Here is a 16,668-nt window from a genome sequence, read left to right on the forward strand (position 1 = left end):
TCCTTTGAAAAATGGTTTGAAACAATTTCTTTGTGGATTGCATTTCTTAGCAATCAAACGTAAAACCAAATATGGGCGTTAAAAATGCCAAATTACAGTCAGCCATGCAATTTCTTAGCATCCACGCCCAACAGAGATTTAGGACTTCCTCATGACCTGAAAAGATTTGAGAGCGCTGTTGTATTTGATTGAGCGTGATAGTGGGATCAATTTTACAGAACGGAGTCTTCCCACGTGGTCTCAGTTGTAGTGAACATAGCCTTGATAGACTGCAATGACCTGCCCCCAAATGCCCTCTTGTCAACTTACAACTACCAAGTAGATGCCACTGTCGCTGCAAACGCTCCACTCACGCCCATCAATTCACTCAATGATATATCCACTATCAAAGGTTTGGAATCCTTCATTATCCCCTGGGTCCTATGTGACAATTTTTGTTCCAACCTTTAAACTTATTTGGAAATTAGGACCTTTATGCCACCTTGGCCTTCGTTAGTTAAGTCAATTTTGACCGATCAGTATCTTTTGCGGAGAGATGCAAAAGTAATACCATTTAAAACACTCACGAGCACATTTTAAAATGCCGAAAGTCTGCAGTGCCAGAAGTTAAAATGCCAGAAGTTCCTACTTAGCCAGTAGTTGAATTTCGTTGACTTTCGTCATTGCAAAACGTGCGCGTTTCGTGTTTTAAGCATGGTTATGTGACTGTGCAGAAGTCACTTCGAAATTTTGACTTAATACCTCGAACCTCTTCGCGGTTCTCCATAAACGCCAGAAGTTCTCAGTGACTTCAAGCGGAGTCACTTAACCATTACTGAAGGGCTCTTTAAAAACTGAACCGATCGTTTACAATTTCTCGAGCAATTATTGACGTATGAAGTTTTCGAAAATTTTTCACTTTTCAGCCATTAAATTTTGATTGTGGGCTGTTAAGTATTGATAATTGAATTTAAAAATATGGAAACAAAATACATCTATATACATTGTTCTTCAGCTTCATCATAAATTTAGTTTCTAAAGGGCGCAAATAGAGGAAAACAGGCTCAGTAAGTTAAAATGGAAAGTTTTTGTTCGGTTTATTCAACTGAATTTTTTTCATCCCTGGTGTATAAGAAAAAAGACCAATATGTTCTGCTTAAACGTTTCTCGAATAAAAAGAGGGAAAATAGTGGTTTTGTGTTTTAAATAATCACAATTCTGATTTTTCTACGCTTCGCTTTCTATATACTTTATGTTCTATTTATACTACCATACTATAGTTCAATTAGAATTGCTTTTTTTTGGATATGACAAATGGAAGTCATCTTCTACATAATGACTAAAATAAAAAGGTAGGATAGAATGACTGGCTATCGTTAACAATTTTCGAGCAATGAAGGGCCAAAGAAGCAGGAATTTGTTTTATATTATAGTTGAAAATTTATTTCTAAAGTCTCGTATTTTTAATCAAAAGAAAATATATCCATAATCATACTTGCTGAGCTGAGTGACACTCAGATTTCAAATGTCAAACAATTTTGTGGAGAATTTCATTCAATTATTTTTATTTGCAAAAATTCTGTGGGCAACGAGAAATAACTTTCGTCTCGATTGAGAATCATGTTTTAAAACAACTGGTACCTTTAATTAAAGATTTTATGCATTTCGGTTTGTATACAGCACAAAAATTCAATTAACATTTAGATGCTTGTTTGGGGGCAGAAGTGGAGACATCCTTGGTTTTTCTCGAAATTTAGTTTCAAAAATTAAGCTACTTTCAAACTATCAAAAAAATTTTAGCAAACAAACGATTGCGCTAATTTTGACCAGTTTCCCCGTGCCGAACTTTCAGAGCCCATCAGGCCTGATTTTAAGAAAAAAATCAGGCAAGATCCCAGGCTTGATTCAGAGTCTGATCATGTCAAATACAAGGCTGCTAAGAGAACACTCCAGAGTCGATCTCTGAGGTTTCTATTGCCAGAGAAAAATCAAGACTTATGGGTATCTGCCCAGAGGAGTCTCAACTCTTGGGTCTGTCTGCCAAGAGAAGGTCCAATCCTTGGGTCACTCTGTGAAGAGTACAATCAAGACTTGGATTTCCTCTGAGTTCCCAGAGAGACTCTAAGTCTTGGGGTGAGGTTCACGAATTGCCCTTGCAAATGATTTTGATTTTTTTGACAGAAAACGTGAAATCGGTTGTTATATTTGTAAGAGAGTTGCCCTCATCAACTGAATACAACGGATCTTCATGAAGTCAACCTTAACTCTGCTCAGAGAAACACAAGACTTGGGTTCTGCGCTGCCCAGAAAAACCAGAGTCTTGGCCTCTCTCTGCCAAGAGAAGTCCCAAATCTTGACTCCACTATCCAAGTCTTGGCATCTCTCCTCTGAAAAATTTCTGAATCAGGCCTGATTGGCTCGGGGTTTCGGTACGGGCCTCCATAATTTTTGAAATATAATAATTGTCTGTCAAAATGGCTGGCTTGGATTTTTATTGGACGGATAATAATCAACTAAAAGAGATAGCTGCCCCAAGGAACATAGCTCTCCCCATTGAACTGAAAATTCAGCCATTATAAAAGAGATAGAATCAGACACAAAATTGAGTTTACGAAGCTTCCACCTTCAAAATCTGCGTCCGTTTTTTAAATTACTTCTTTCCAGAAAAATTAGAGCTTTACATATATTTATTTTAGCTGTGCTGGCTTTTTTTGACAGAAATTTTTTTTGACCCGGAGAGGGGTTAGATTAATTTAATCTACACCACATTGTTTTAGAGGTAAAACTCACAAATAGTGTGAAGTAAATATGACCAAAAAACAATCAATGCTGTTAAATATTTATTCCTATAGAGAGTTTAAATCAACGTCTACCTCATAGAAGCAATTGAAGAACAACATGAGCAGATTATAAAGAATGATCTTTTTTGAATGTAGTGTGAATTAATGTCGCAATTTTTAGCTTAAGGATGCGGAGGTATCAAAACAATAGTTTAAACAAGAAACTCAAAAATTCACAGACCGCTCCTTCCATCTCTTTGATCCTTCAACAATATAGTTCAGCTGGCACGTTTTGTATATTTTAGGAACATGTTTTTATACCTTAGCACTCTGATATCAAAATTTTTATTTTTTTAAAAAAAAAACACAATTCAAAGTCCGTTACCATATTTTTTGACAACGTACCTTTTTAAAGGAGCAATGCATTTCCAATTTTTTTTGAAGGGTAGATGTAAATTTGCAGAACAAACAATTTTCTGAGAAATAGTTGGACTTCAAATTACTTCCCACTGTAAATTCTGCATCTTCCATTATACGCCTTTAAAAAATTGGTTGTTTGACGCTCGTTATTGCTATCTTGAACCGGGGTAAGAATACTCCAGTGATTTTGGAAGCTTTTTTTAGTAAGATCTTGTAAGTTCTTTTATGGAAATTTTTGTTGAGAAAAATCTAATCAGATCTTACACAATAAAAATTTATCTTAGGTGGAATTTTGGTCTTCTAAGAGCTCCCCCTGCTTAATTTGCCCAATTGGTCCAGATCAGATTGGTTCGGACAAGGGGAATCCGACTGTTTAATTAAAGCAAAGCATTGCGATGGCTGGTGAAACGGTGTTGACGCAATGTGATTTCTGCCCAGTGCTCTGAATGTCAAAGTGAAGAAATTCAAATTAGCGCGGTTAAACGGCAGGTGCTCTGAGATGGGAGACCCCCTCAGGCAATTTTTTTGCTGGTGAAGAGATCAAAAGGCTCTCTATACCTGTATCCCAAGTAGCGGGGAGTTCTAAACGAACTGCAAAAGGGGCAAAATATGGGTGCTCAGACCAATCAGAGTCAGATTAGTCCTGCTTCTCTTGCACCCTTGCTTCGGCATTGGTCTAAACAACCCTCGCCTCCACGTGGTCCGAACCGGGCAACTTTTACGGCAAAAGAGGTCAATGTGCATAGGGAAGAGTTGAACCTTAAAGGTGGCTCGATTGACCCTAACCATTCATCGGTGGGGGAAGTTCGGCAGTTCCCTGTAAGCCAAGTGTTTGACCGTAGCAGGATGCGGTGAGAGCCATGGAGCAATGCATGCTGCGCGTGAGGATGAAATGGGTACGGAGATTTACTATGGTACCTAATGATCTGTGCTAGGAAGGGTGTCGGAGATTTGTCGCCCCCGGCACTCTTAAAAAATGGATGATGGCCTTGGGAAAGCCAGAGGACTCCATCCTAGACCAGCTACCTCTTAAGAGGATTGGCTCTTACACTAACCCTGAAGGCGGCAGGGCCTTGATACTGATTTCACAAAGAGAGAAGGTGCCTCTTGGTGAATGATTACCTTCAGGCAGTAAGGATGTGAACGGCTTGAAATAGTAAGTGCGACTTTGCTCTCGCCCCGCCAAAATTGATGATGATCGAGGGGTACACAGAGCGGGTTGACTGCTCTCCCTCTGAATTCAAATAGAAATAATTTGGAAGCCAATGTACTTTCTGCAAAAATTCTGGCCGTGACGTTCTGGAGTGTGCGCTGACTGGCCACAGCCCCGTTTTTTGTTGATGCTAAGTAAGAATTACGTTAAAAAATGGAATACCTTGGTACGTAATGAATGAAGATTTTCTTTTTTTCAGAAAAATCCTTTATGATGCTTAACTTAGAATCTCAGCTGTTTCAACTTTCCCGTTTTGTTTGGTTTTGATAAAACTTTTTCGACTAAACATTTAGGTACGAATTTTCGTTGTGAAAAATTCACGAGAGTTCAACGATAAGTTACGAGAATGCACAAGAATTCGACAATATTTTGTAAAATTGAGCGCAATTAATGACGAAAAAGTGATGAGCAGTTTGTAACAGCAGAAGAGTATTAAACAAGCATTTTATCTAATTGGAATGATAGACTGGAGGAGTCAATCTACATTTTGCATGATGTAGAGGCTCATAACATGTTGACTAAATCGATTATCGATTATCGAATTTGCACAAGAAAAGAAGGATAAAAGTTTACAATCAGTGTGCGAATTTCATTTTCATGTAAGTGGAAGCAGAATTGATTCGTGACTTACCGCCATTCAGTTGACGTTACCATTATCCCAGCCGTAGCGCAGGTTTAAAAAAACCACGGAAATAGAACGTCGCCGTCTATTGAGGTTATTATTTGCTCTCAAGAGAAATTTGTAGCAATTATTTGTCTTTGTGGCATTTTTATGCAATTTTTAGTAATACCAGTTTTTTTTACCATTTCCTCTGATCCTCAAAAACGGGTTAAACAGGCAAAGAATGGAGGGCATTAAGTTCTCTTAGAGAATTACGATTCACTGGACTTAGAGAAGCCGGGGTTTGGTTTTATTGGTCACTAAAACCTCGCGACAGTCAGCTTAGTTTGAAAGACTGAAATGATAGTTCAAGAAGTAAAAGTCTATTTTTTGCCTTATACTTAGTGTCCTACTATAGGACAGTAAATTAGGGCGAAAAAATAGACTTAGTTATAAATCTATCTTTTGAAACTCGGCTGCTTTGCTATGGGCGATGGAGACGTTTGGTTTATCTCAACTCCTCTATGTTATCAGGACGACAGCTTTTCGTTCACTAATCTGCTAAATTGTTCTTAATTTCAAATGAAATTCCCTTTGATTCTCTAAATTCCCTTTAGTTCTCACTTTTGCGCCCTTTTGTTCTCAAATATGTTAGAACAGAATCTTAGCCCCCCTCGGTCCTTGTGCACAGCACTCGGGGGCAAGCACGTCGTGTCAGGTTACTAAGTCCCTCGGGCGACTAACATTTTGTCCTAACATATCCTTAGTATGCGATTCAATAATACTCTGTACGAGACATAAATTCATAGTGCGATGGGTGTTTTAGAGTTTCAACCCTTCCCTCACTTCACCCCCACCCCCCCCCCCTCCACCTCCCACATCAGCCCTCCCCCTTCACCCCCCAACACGCTCCACCTCCGCCCTCAGTAAAGCTAAAGCTAGCCTCCCGAATCCTCAGACAGCGACTGCCGAAGGTAACCGCTCGCCAGTCGTTTGAAAGCAAGTAGCCCGCCGTGAGTCGGTTATGTTGTATTAAAGCGCTTATGTTTCATCTAGCATCAGTTGTTTTTGTTCAGACTACGACTACAATGCAGCTGCCCACGGTGACCTAGAGTGGACTATCACAGGTGGAATTGGAAACGATGCCTCCTTCTTCTATGTCAACAGCCAAACTGGTGGCCTATTCACCAGTAAGCTCTTTCTCCAACCACATAACGACGCAAAGGTATCTCTAAACCGTCACAATGAAAAATGGCCAAACTCGTAACTGAAATTTGCGGCGGTATTCTAAGACATGGGGTTTACAAAACTGTGAATTTGGGTTACATGTGCGATATGCTCAAGGTCGTTGAAACCTCTGCAGGCATAAATCTGAAGGCATATTTCTGCGGTGCTGTTCAAACTCTATTTAATAATTCAAAATTTCTAATTTTCTATTTCTTTCATTTGTTTTGCTCAACCCCCCCCCCCACACACACACACACACACGCGCGCGCACAAACACACCACACACTCAATACACACACCACACATACACACAAACACAAACATAGACACACATACGCCCATACACACACTCAGACACTTACGCACATGCTTACACACACACACACCCACACACACACACACACACACACACACACACACACACACACACACACACACAAACACACACACACACACACACACACACACGCACATACGCACGCACCCCACAAACACACACACACAAACACACATGCACGCACACACACCACACCACACACTCAATACACGCAACAAACATACACATAAGCACACACATAGACACACACACGCCCATACACACACTTAGACATTTACGCACCTACATACACACACGCCCACACACACACACACACGCGCGCGCACACACACACACACACACACACATACACACACACACACTTACACACACACACACACACTGAAACACACCACAAACATACACACCACAAACTTACTACACACACCACACACACAAACACACACAAACACACACTTAGACAAACACACACGCACATACACAAATTTAGTCACCTACACACACACACACACACACTCAAACACACCACACACATACACACCACAAACTTACTACACACACCACACACACAAACACACACAAACACACACAAAGATAAACACACACGCACATACACACACTTAGACACCTACACACACACACACACACACACACACACACACACACACACACACACACGCACACACACACACGCACGCTCGCACGCACAAACACAAACACACACACACACACACACACACGCACACAGACACACACACACAGACTTACACACACAAACCCACTCACACACACTTACCACACCACACACACTCACTACACACGCACCCCACAAACACACACACACACACACAAACACACATGCAAGCACACACACACCGCCCCACACACATACACACACAAACACACACTCACAGAGAAACAGACACGCACATACACACTTAGACACCTACACACACACACACACACACACACACACACACACACACGCACACACACACGCACGCTCGCACCACACACATACACACAAACACACACACATAGAGAAACAGACACGCACATACACACACTTAGACACCTACACACACACACACACACACACACACACACACACACACACACACGCACACACACACACGCACGCTCGCACCACACACATACACACAAACACACACACATAGAGAAACAGACACGCACATACACACACTTAGACACCTACACACACACACCCCACAAACACACACACAAACACACATGCACGCACACACACACGCTCAATACACGCACTACACATACACACAAACACACACATAGACAAACACACGCCCATACACACACTTAGACACCTACGCTAATACATACATACACGCCCATACACACACCTACACACACAAACATACACATAGACAAGAAAACACGCACATACACACCCTTAGTCACCTACACACACACACACATACACACACAATTACACACACACACTCAAACACACCACACATATACACACCACAACTTTACTACACACACACAAACAAACAGACACAAACACACATAGACAAACACACAGGCACACACACACACTTAGAGACCTACACACACACACACACACACACACACACACACACACACACACACACACACACACACACACACACACGCATACACACACGCACGCTCGAACGCACACACACACACTAATACACACACGAACACGCGCACACACACACGCACGCACACGCACACAGACACACACACAGACTTACACAGACACAAACACACACACACACTCACACACACACGCTCACACGCACACACCACACCACACACTCACTACACACGCACCCCCAAACACACACACAAACACACATGCACGCACACACAACACACCACACACTCAATACATGCACCACACATACACACAAACACACACACACGCCCATACACACACTTAGACAATTACGCTAATACATACACACACGCCCACACACACATACACACACAAACATACAGATAGACAAAAAAACACGCACATACACACCTTTAGTCACCTACACACACACACATACACACATACACACACACTCAAACACACCAAACACATACACTTACACACACACACACACCGCACACACACACAAAACACACACTGACCGAATTTTATACACACATACACACCACAAACTTACTACACACACCACACACACAAACAGACACAAACACACCTAAACAAACACACACGCACATACACACACTTAGAGACCCACACACACACACACACACACAAACACACACACACACGTACACACACACACACACACTTACACACACACACACTCAAACACACCACACACAAACACACCACAAACTTACTACACACACCACACACACAAACAGACACAAACACACATAGACAAACACACACGCACATACACACACTTAGAGACCTACACACACACACACACCCACACACACAAACACACACACAAATACACACACAATTACACACACACACACACACACACACAACACACACACACACTCAAACTCACCACACACATACACACCACAAACTTACTACACACACCACACACACAAACACACACAAACACACACATAGACAAACACACACGCACATACACACATTTAGTCACCTACACACACACACACACACACACACACACACACACACACACACACGCACGCTCGCACGCACACACACACACAAATACACACACACACAAACACGCGCACACACCCACGCAAGCACACGCACACAGACACACAAACAGACTTACACACACACAAACACACACACCCACACACACACACACGCACATTCACACAAAAACACACGCACGCACACACACACACACCACACCACACACTCACTACACACGCACCCCCCAAACACACACACACACACACGCAAACACGCATGCACGCACACACACACCACACCACACACATACACACTCAAACACACACACACATAGTCAAACAAACACGCACATACACACACTTAGACACCTACACACACACACACACACACACACACACACACACAAACACACACACACACACACACACACAAACACACACACACACACACACCGCACACACACACACAAAACACACACTGACCGAATTTTATCAGACTACAAGTTTATCAAACTGCTACCATCATATTAGACTACGAGTTTATCATCTCTCTTTTATCGCCACTGTTTACTTAGTAAGAGTGGCGATAAAAGAGTGTGATAAACTCGTACTCTAATGCTGAAGTGTTTTTCCAGTGTCGATCGGGCATTAAAATTTTTTTCTCTTTCAGTTTATTCAACTGCTATTATCGCAACAGGTGTTGATTAAATCGTTTGACTTAACCGATCTCAGAAAATTTTAAATTTTTCTATGCGTAGGATGTAGCGTATTTTTGAAAACTCTTTTAGAACTATTTTCCGTATTTTCGGGTTTCAGACGGTTTGGAGGATATCGCCGATATCATTAGTAAACCATTAGTTGCAGTAGCAAAATATCATCGGTATATCTGGTTAGCTAATCATGATCGTCGTGTAGTCTGATGATATGCATTATCTTGTGGATTTTTCTATATATCATATATGATGTTGGCTGGGGACCTAAACATTGGTTCGGTACCTCTTCCTGATCTTTTGGCTTTGTTCACACGTAGGCGGAAGTGGGACACTTTTGGCCAACAATCAAACTTACTACACTCTCTATGGGAGAGTGACAGATGGTGTGTTCAACGAGACATTCAACATCTCAATTGAGGTCCTCTTCACTGCCAATGACAATGCACCTGTCTTCACCCAGAGAGAGTACTCATTCTCACTCGTGGACAGCAAAACTAGAGGTCAGTAAAAAGAGTTTAAAAGGTTTTTATTTTAATCCCAAATTAGAAAAAATATATAAGACAAAGGGTCGACCATGTAATTCGGTTTAGAAAATTAAACCTTACTTCGACTCTGATCTGTACCGCGGTTTGAGAAGCCCGGCCAGCTGGATTTTGGCAACCACTTAAAGTCTATTACATAACTAGATAACTAGATAACTAGATAACTACATAAAGAAACTAGACAACAAGAATACTGAATATTTTGGAGCATAGTTTGATTTGCTTGAAATTATAGTAATCAATGTTCAAAGACAATAAATCCTGCTACTCATAATTAGTTGATGCTGTTATTCCCTTGTAATATAGGATTTTTATGACAATCAAGGATTCCTCAGTCATGAGTGGTAGAGAATCTTGCAAGATTCTTCAACAAAAAATCTAAGCGAGATCGCTTGCAAGGTTACTTGCAAGACTTTGAACTTTGTGATAACTCTGGTTATGAATGAAAAAACACAAAGTTAGTTAAATCTAAAGTCGAGATGACCGCTAAAGTATAGCTAAAGTCTTTTCTTGAACTATTTGAGCATAGAGCATAACCTTTTCATATAAATTTTCGATCGAGCATGGTCTTTTCATAAGTCGAGGTCTGGACTAGGGTATGATTATTTCAAAATTGGACTTTTTTCTGGGACTTTTTTTCAGGCTGATATTTGTCTTCTGAGAAGCTATGCCGCAGTATGATTTTGGCATGTAGTTCAGAGTAAATTCAGAGTTAATAGGTTGTCCTGATTTTAAACTCAACTGAGCATTGTAGTTTTTGACATGATCATGATACCTGACAGAATGAAACACAATAAAAGTTAGTATGATTCAGCGCTGAAATAATGTGACCTCAGTCCGGGTGGTTCTTTTTCAGGAGATGTAGTGTTGACATTGTCAGCTTCTGATGCGGACATCAGATCCACGCTCACCTATTCCATTCTGCCTACATCTTCTGGATCCTCCATATCTTCACCCCTCCAGGCACAGGACCTCTTCATTATCCAGAGCGGTTCCAGATTCATTGAGGTATTCTATTTGCAAAAGCTTTATAGAAAGTATAAATAAGACAACTGAGAGTCGAAGGTTTATTTTGTAGAACTAACATGGGCTGAATATTCCGACATTCATAGTAATAGTTTTTAGATCTGGTTAATCTTTGTTTACCCTGGTCGAAACTGGACGTTTGTCTCCGAAATTTTTGTAAAAAATGTTATTATGCAAGACAATAGTTTATATTGCAAGATGATTGAAAGTTTGAATTCTGTTGAATTTTTGCGTTCTTTCTATGATTTATTGAAGAGAGCAATTGGAAGAGAGTTGCCCATTTTTTTCTACAAAACTTGACCAAAATTGGCAAAACAAAAATCTGAGCTGCGTCTTTATAACAGCCATTTTTTTTTTGAAAAAAACTAGAATTCATACAGCTTTCTGGATTATATTTTAGGGCAAAATCGTATGTACTATCTCGCGTCGTTAGAGTCCCAATTTAAGTTAAGTTGCTATATAACTTTCGCATATAAATATAGGCAGGTAACTTGAAAAGCTTTGCACTAAAAAGCGTGAGCAAAAGTTGTTAAATTTTGCCGAAAACTTACTCGGGCTTGAGTCTCAGAGCTCTTCAGCGCTGAACCAGCTCATTTAAAGAGTAAAAACTTATTTCAGTTTTGAAACATTGTATCTCCAGAATATTTTAAGTTTCGTTATGTGTCAGTTTTTCTTCGTTATGATTATATTGAGGTCATAAACTTCTCCTGCATAGAATGAAATTTACTCATACCCCAAAATTAAACCTGAGCAGAATAATGTGATACTTTTGTAGCTGATAACTGGTTATTACTATAGTAGTTTACACACTATTTATACATATCCTAGGGTTTAGGCAGTTACCACAAAGACCAGTTAGCTTAGTGGTTATGTCTTGCTACGCAAATTAAATGTTACAAGTACCCACGCGGAAATTCGAATCGCATGTAAACCAATCCTTGTTGGTGGGAGTTATACTGAGCATATTATTTTTCATGCAGTAAATTTTACTCAATCAAGACTGGCCATTCTAAATTGGGACATGAGCAGAGTACTGGCCGTCATATAAACAGAATGTCTCTAGATTGAATCAGCGCTGATTTGCTCTGACACCAACCTCCGAGTAGATATAGTTGAATCATTTTTGCGTGAGGTTTTGGTAATCTATGGTTGTTTTTGTTATTGTTATTGTTTGTGAGAATTTTTTCCTAAGCATCGATCTAATTATAGCCATCATGCACATGTCGTGCGCAAAACGCGTTAGTTTTTTCACTATAACTCCTATATTTGGAAAGAAGTAAATTTTGCAAGTTCTTAATCCTGTGGTCTACTTGTGATATTTTTGCTTCAACGATTCTTGGCTTTTTACTTTTTTTGTTCTCAAAATGGATATACAGACAAATCTTGGTGGGAATGAGGTCGCTAAGTATTTCCTGGAGTTTTACTACTCTCTCTCTCTCTCTCTCTCTCTCTCTCTCTCTCTCTCTCTCTCTCTCTCTCTAAGTGTACAATTCACCCAAACTGCTAAAAAACACATAAATTTTCAGTGCGAGGAGCTGTTTTTTCGCTTTATAGAGTGCAGGCAGCCCTTCACTCCATAATCGGTTTCATTTCATCTACCCCGATCATTTTTAAACCCCTCTGCGTAATTCTCCCAGACCTGCACTCCTTCTGCACCCTTCATTCCACACCTTACTTAAAAACTCCTAATGCATTTTTTTTCACTGCTTTTTCCTTCACATCTCTTAAAACACTCACGTGCACATTTAAAAATGAAATCTTTAGTGCCAGAAGTTAAAATGCCAGAAGTTGCTACTTAGCCAGAAGTTGACCTCCGTTGACTATCGTCATTTTAAAACGTGCGCGTTTTGTGTTTTACGTAGTGGTCAAGTGACTCTGCTTGAAGTCACTGAGAACTTCTGGCGTTTATCGAGAACCGCGAAGCGGTTCAAAGTATTAAGTCAAAACTTCGAAGTGAGTTCTGCAGAGTCAGATAACCATGCTTAAAACACGAAATGCGCACGTTTTGAAATGACGAAAGCCAACGGAAGACAACTTCTGGCACTTTAACTTCTCACACTGTAGACTTTCGTTATCTTAAAATGTGCACGTGAGTGTTTTAAGCATGATTACATGACTCTGCAGAAGTCACTTCAAAATTCTGACTTAATATCTCGAACTGCTTCGCGATTCTCGATAAACGCCAGAATTTCTCAATGACTTCAAGCACAGTCACGTAACCATTACTTAAGCTTAAAGTAGAGCCAACTGAAGCCAACTGCTAACCAGTTGTTTCAAAACAATCCTCCTTAAGTTAGGGCAGCACCCCTCAAGTTGTGAGCAACATGTGCTGCATGATCGTACCAATTTGTCTTAATTATTTTAAAACTCTTTAAAAGGGATATCTCTTTGCTTGAACAATAAGAACTTTTTTCACAATCTATCTGAAGTTTAGCTCATGTAAAAACATTTTTTGTTATGTTAAGAGAAAGGTTGAGAGAGAGAGAGGGAGGAGAGGGGGAAGAAGAACAAGAAAATTTAGTAACCGAATTCTTGTTCATAAAGGAACAAAACGAACATGAAAATGGTTATAAGAGATAGCCAAGTTACACTTTATGACCAGATGTAATGGTTAGCACACAAGTCTTGCAAGTAACAGGAAATTTTTCAATCTAATAATGGTCCTTAATCATTGTACCTAGGTCGAGGTTTCATAGCAATTTCTGCAAATTTTTGGTCTTACGCATTTCTGCGCATTTCTTACAGAATTTCAGCACTTTCTAATGCTTCATTGCAATATATTATGTAAGGTTTCTGAGCTAAAATTTTTGACAAAATCATTGCAATGCAAGCGCATTGCAATGATTTTGTCAAAAATTTTAGCTGAAAGTGCTGAAATTCTGTAAGAAATGCGCAGAAATTCGTAAGACAAAAAATGTGCAGAAATTGCTATGAAACCTCGACCTAGGTACAATGATTAAGGACCATTGAGGACCAAAATCATCAAGCGCATTCCATTGATAACATTTGTCGACCCCAGTAGTTACACCTGCTTCGGACCCCCCCCCCCTATAATCTGGACTTCGAAACACTTCAAAGAGCTACTTCACATTGCAGGTGAGAGATGGTATCTCGCTTGACTCCATATCCCCCAATCCATTCGACCTTCTGGTGGAGGTGAGCGATGGAGTGTTCACAGACACAGCCACAGTCACAGTCACCGTCTACAGCGCCACTAACAACCCTTTCTTCCAGTACACATACAACACAGATGACAATCTATTCGCTTTCACTTATATCACCGATTTCAGTTAGTATGTCACACCTGTTTCAGATATGAGTTTAAAGCTGTTTATCCTCTCCAATTACGTATTTTCGTATTGTAATTGTGAGATGATAAACAGCACATTTTAAGTAATGGTTAGGTGACTCTGCTTGAAGTCACTGAGAACTTCTGGCGTTTATCGAGAACCGCGAAGTGGTTCGAGATATTAAGTCACAATTTCGAAGTGACTTCTGCAGAGTCACTTAACCATGCTTAAAACACGAAACGCGCACGTTTTAAGATGACGAACGTCAAGGAAATTCAATTTCTGGCTAAGTAGCAACTTCTGGCATTATAACTTCTGGCACTGCAGACTTTCGGCATTTTAAAATGTGCACGTGAGCGTTTTAAACTTAAATCTGAAACCTTTTGATGTGATTAAGCCAAAAACAGAAACAATAAACATAACTGGAAGCTTCTGGGTCCGTAAGTCAGATTTTTTGTCAATGCTGTCAGACCAATTCATTGTCTTTGTTTTATCAAGGCTTTAGTTTAAATTGTAGTTTTTTCACCAAATGCCAAAAGTTTGCTTGAAGAAGAATTGGTATCGTGTTGAAATGCATTAGAAATATAAAGAAAAGTCTTCTCGTTCTTTTTAATCAGATGCATTTTAATCTGACTCCTTTCTTTAATGTTTTTTGCTAGCAAAATTTCAACCTTTTTTTAATTTTATATAATACCTTTATTTTATATAATATTTTATCCAGGAACTAGATCAAAGCAGCTAACTTATAGTTAATTAATTAAATTAAATATTCTATTACTTGAGTTTAAAAGAAGTTAGTTTTTCACAAAGTTATAATATTTACGCTCAAAATTTGACCAAGTTTTTTCTTCAATTTCACCGGACCGGAACACCTTCTGCCTAATAGCACCCTATTTTGTCAACCATATATTATTTTTATTGGACGTTATTACGGCTGAATGAATTGTTTAGATATTTCCGAATTAATTTCTAGGGATGGTTTGAGAGAAGGCATTAATAAACGTCTTTATATCTTGACTTTTTTTCTTTTTTGATGTTCCAAACTTTGACAAAAAGTTCTTCCTGATAAAAGTTTTCAGTTTGTTGTAAAAACTAAAAGGAGAAATAACTGAGCCAGAAAAAATATACATAAATTTAGCATAAAAGAAATTTAACAATAACAAATGCCCTATATTGATGTTTAACTTCTAATTGCTCTCAAACGAAGTTTGTAGTGATTTTATTTGTACTGTCGATCTTTTTTAATGCGAATTTTTGCTTGACCGATTTTTCTTTTGACCCATTTGACTCTCCGTCATCAAAACGGGATAAACAGGTAGCGCTTGGAGGCCATTAAGTGGCCGAGCAGCTCTCTTAGAGCCTAACGCCTTACTGGTTTCTAAGTATGCGATTCACCAAAACTGTTTTGAGGAGACTGAAAATGTTTTACAGCTTAAATATAAAGTGATGTTCTATAATTAAAACTCATTTATCATCATATGAGTTTACAATAATTTTGCGGCCAAGACAACAAGAAGGAATCACTGTTCTCCAACCTAGCGAATTGGACACCCTCTCGTTCACTTCTCGCACAACGTTAGCCCCCCAGCATCGCTTTAACACCCCCCCCCCCCCCCCCCCTCAATGCTAGCTTCCCTAAGGCCCAGCTGGCTACTACGGAAGCCAACCGCTGGATCGTCTTTTAAGAACAAGTCGCCCGACATTAGTCGGCATGTTTTAGAATATTTTTAACCGTCAAACGGTCACCAAAAATTAATATTTCTGCTTCAAATATATTTTACGTTTTGGTTATAATTCTAATTTACTTGTTTTGAAAAACAAACTATATTGCCAAACCTGCTTGTTATGATAACAATAATTTTCTTTCTGTGCAATCGCAGCGGTG

The 16,668-nt window shown here is 39.7% G+C and overlaps 1 protein-coding gene across 1 annotated transcript in view; it reads left to right on the forward strand.

Annotated features, from left to right (window-relative positions):
- The window catches only part of LOC142341396 (protocadherin Fat 4-like), a 180,395-nt gene extending 165,608 nt beyond the window's left edge, over window positions 1-14,787 (forward strand). Inside the window, 5 exon segments of the mRNA XM_075392323.1 lie at window positions 219-391; window positions 6,070-6,183; window positions 10,243-10,425; window positions 11,324-11,475; window positions 14,590-14,787. Of these exon segments, the coding sequence (XP_075248438.1) occupies window positions 219-391; window positions 6,070-6,183; window positions 10,243-10,425; window positions 11,324-11,475; window positions 14,590-14,787 (820 nt within the window).
- The last annotated feature ends 1,881 nt before the right edge of the window (window positions 14,788-16,668 follow it).

Source organism: Convolutriloba macropyga, chromosome 6, assembly GCF_964194025.1.
Source record: "Convolutriloba macropyga chromosome 6, txConMacr16.3, whole genome shotgun sequence".
Lineage (NCBI taxonomy): Eukaryota > Metazoa > Xenacoelomorpha > Acoela > Convolutidae > Convolutriloba > Convolutriloba macropyga.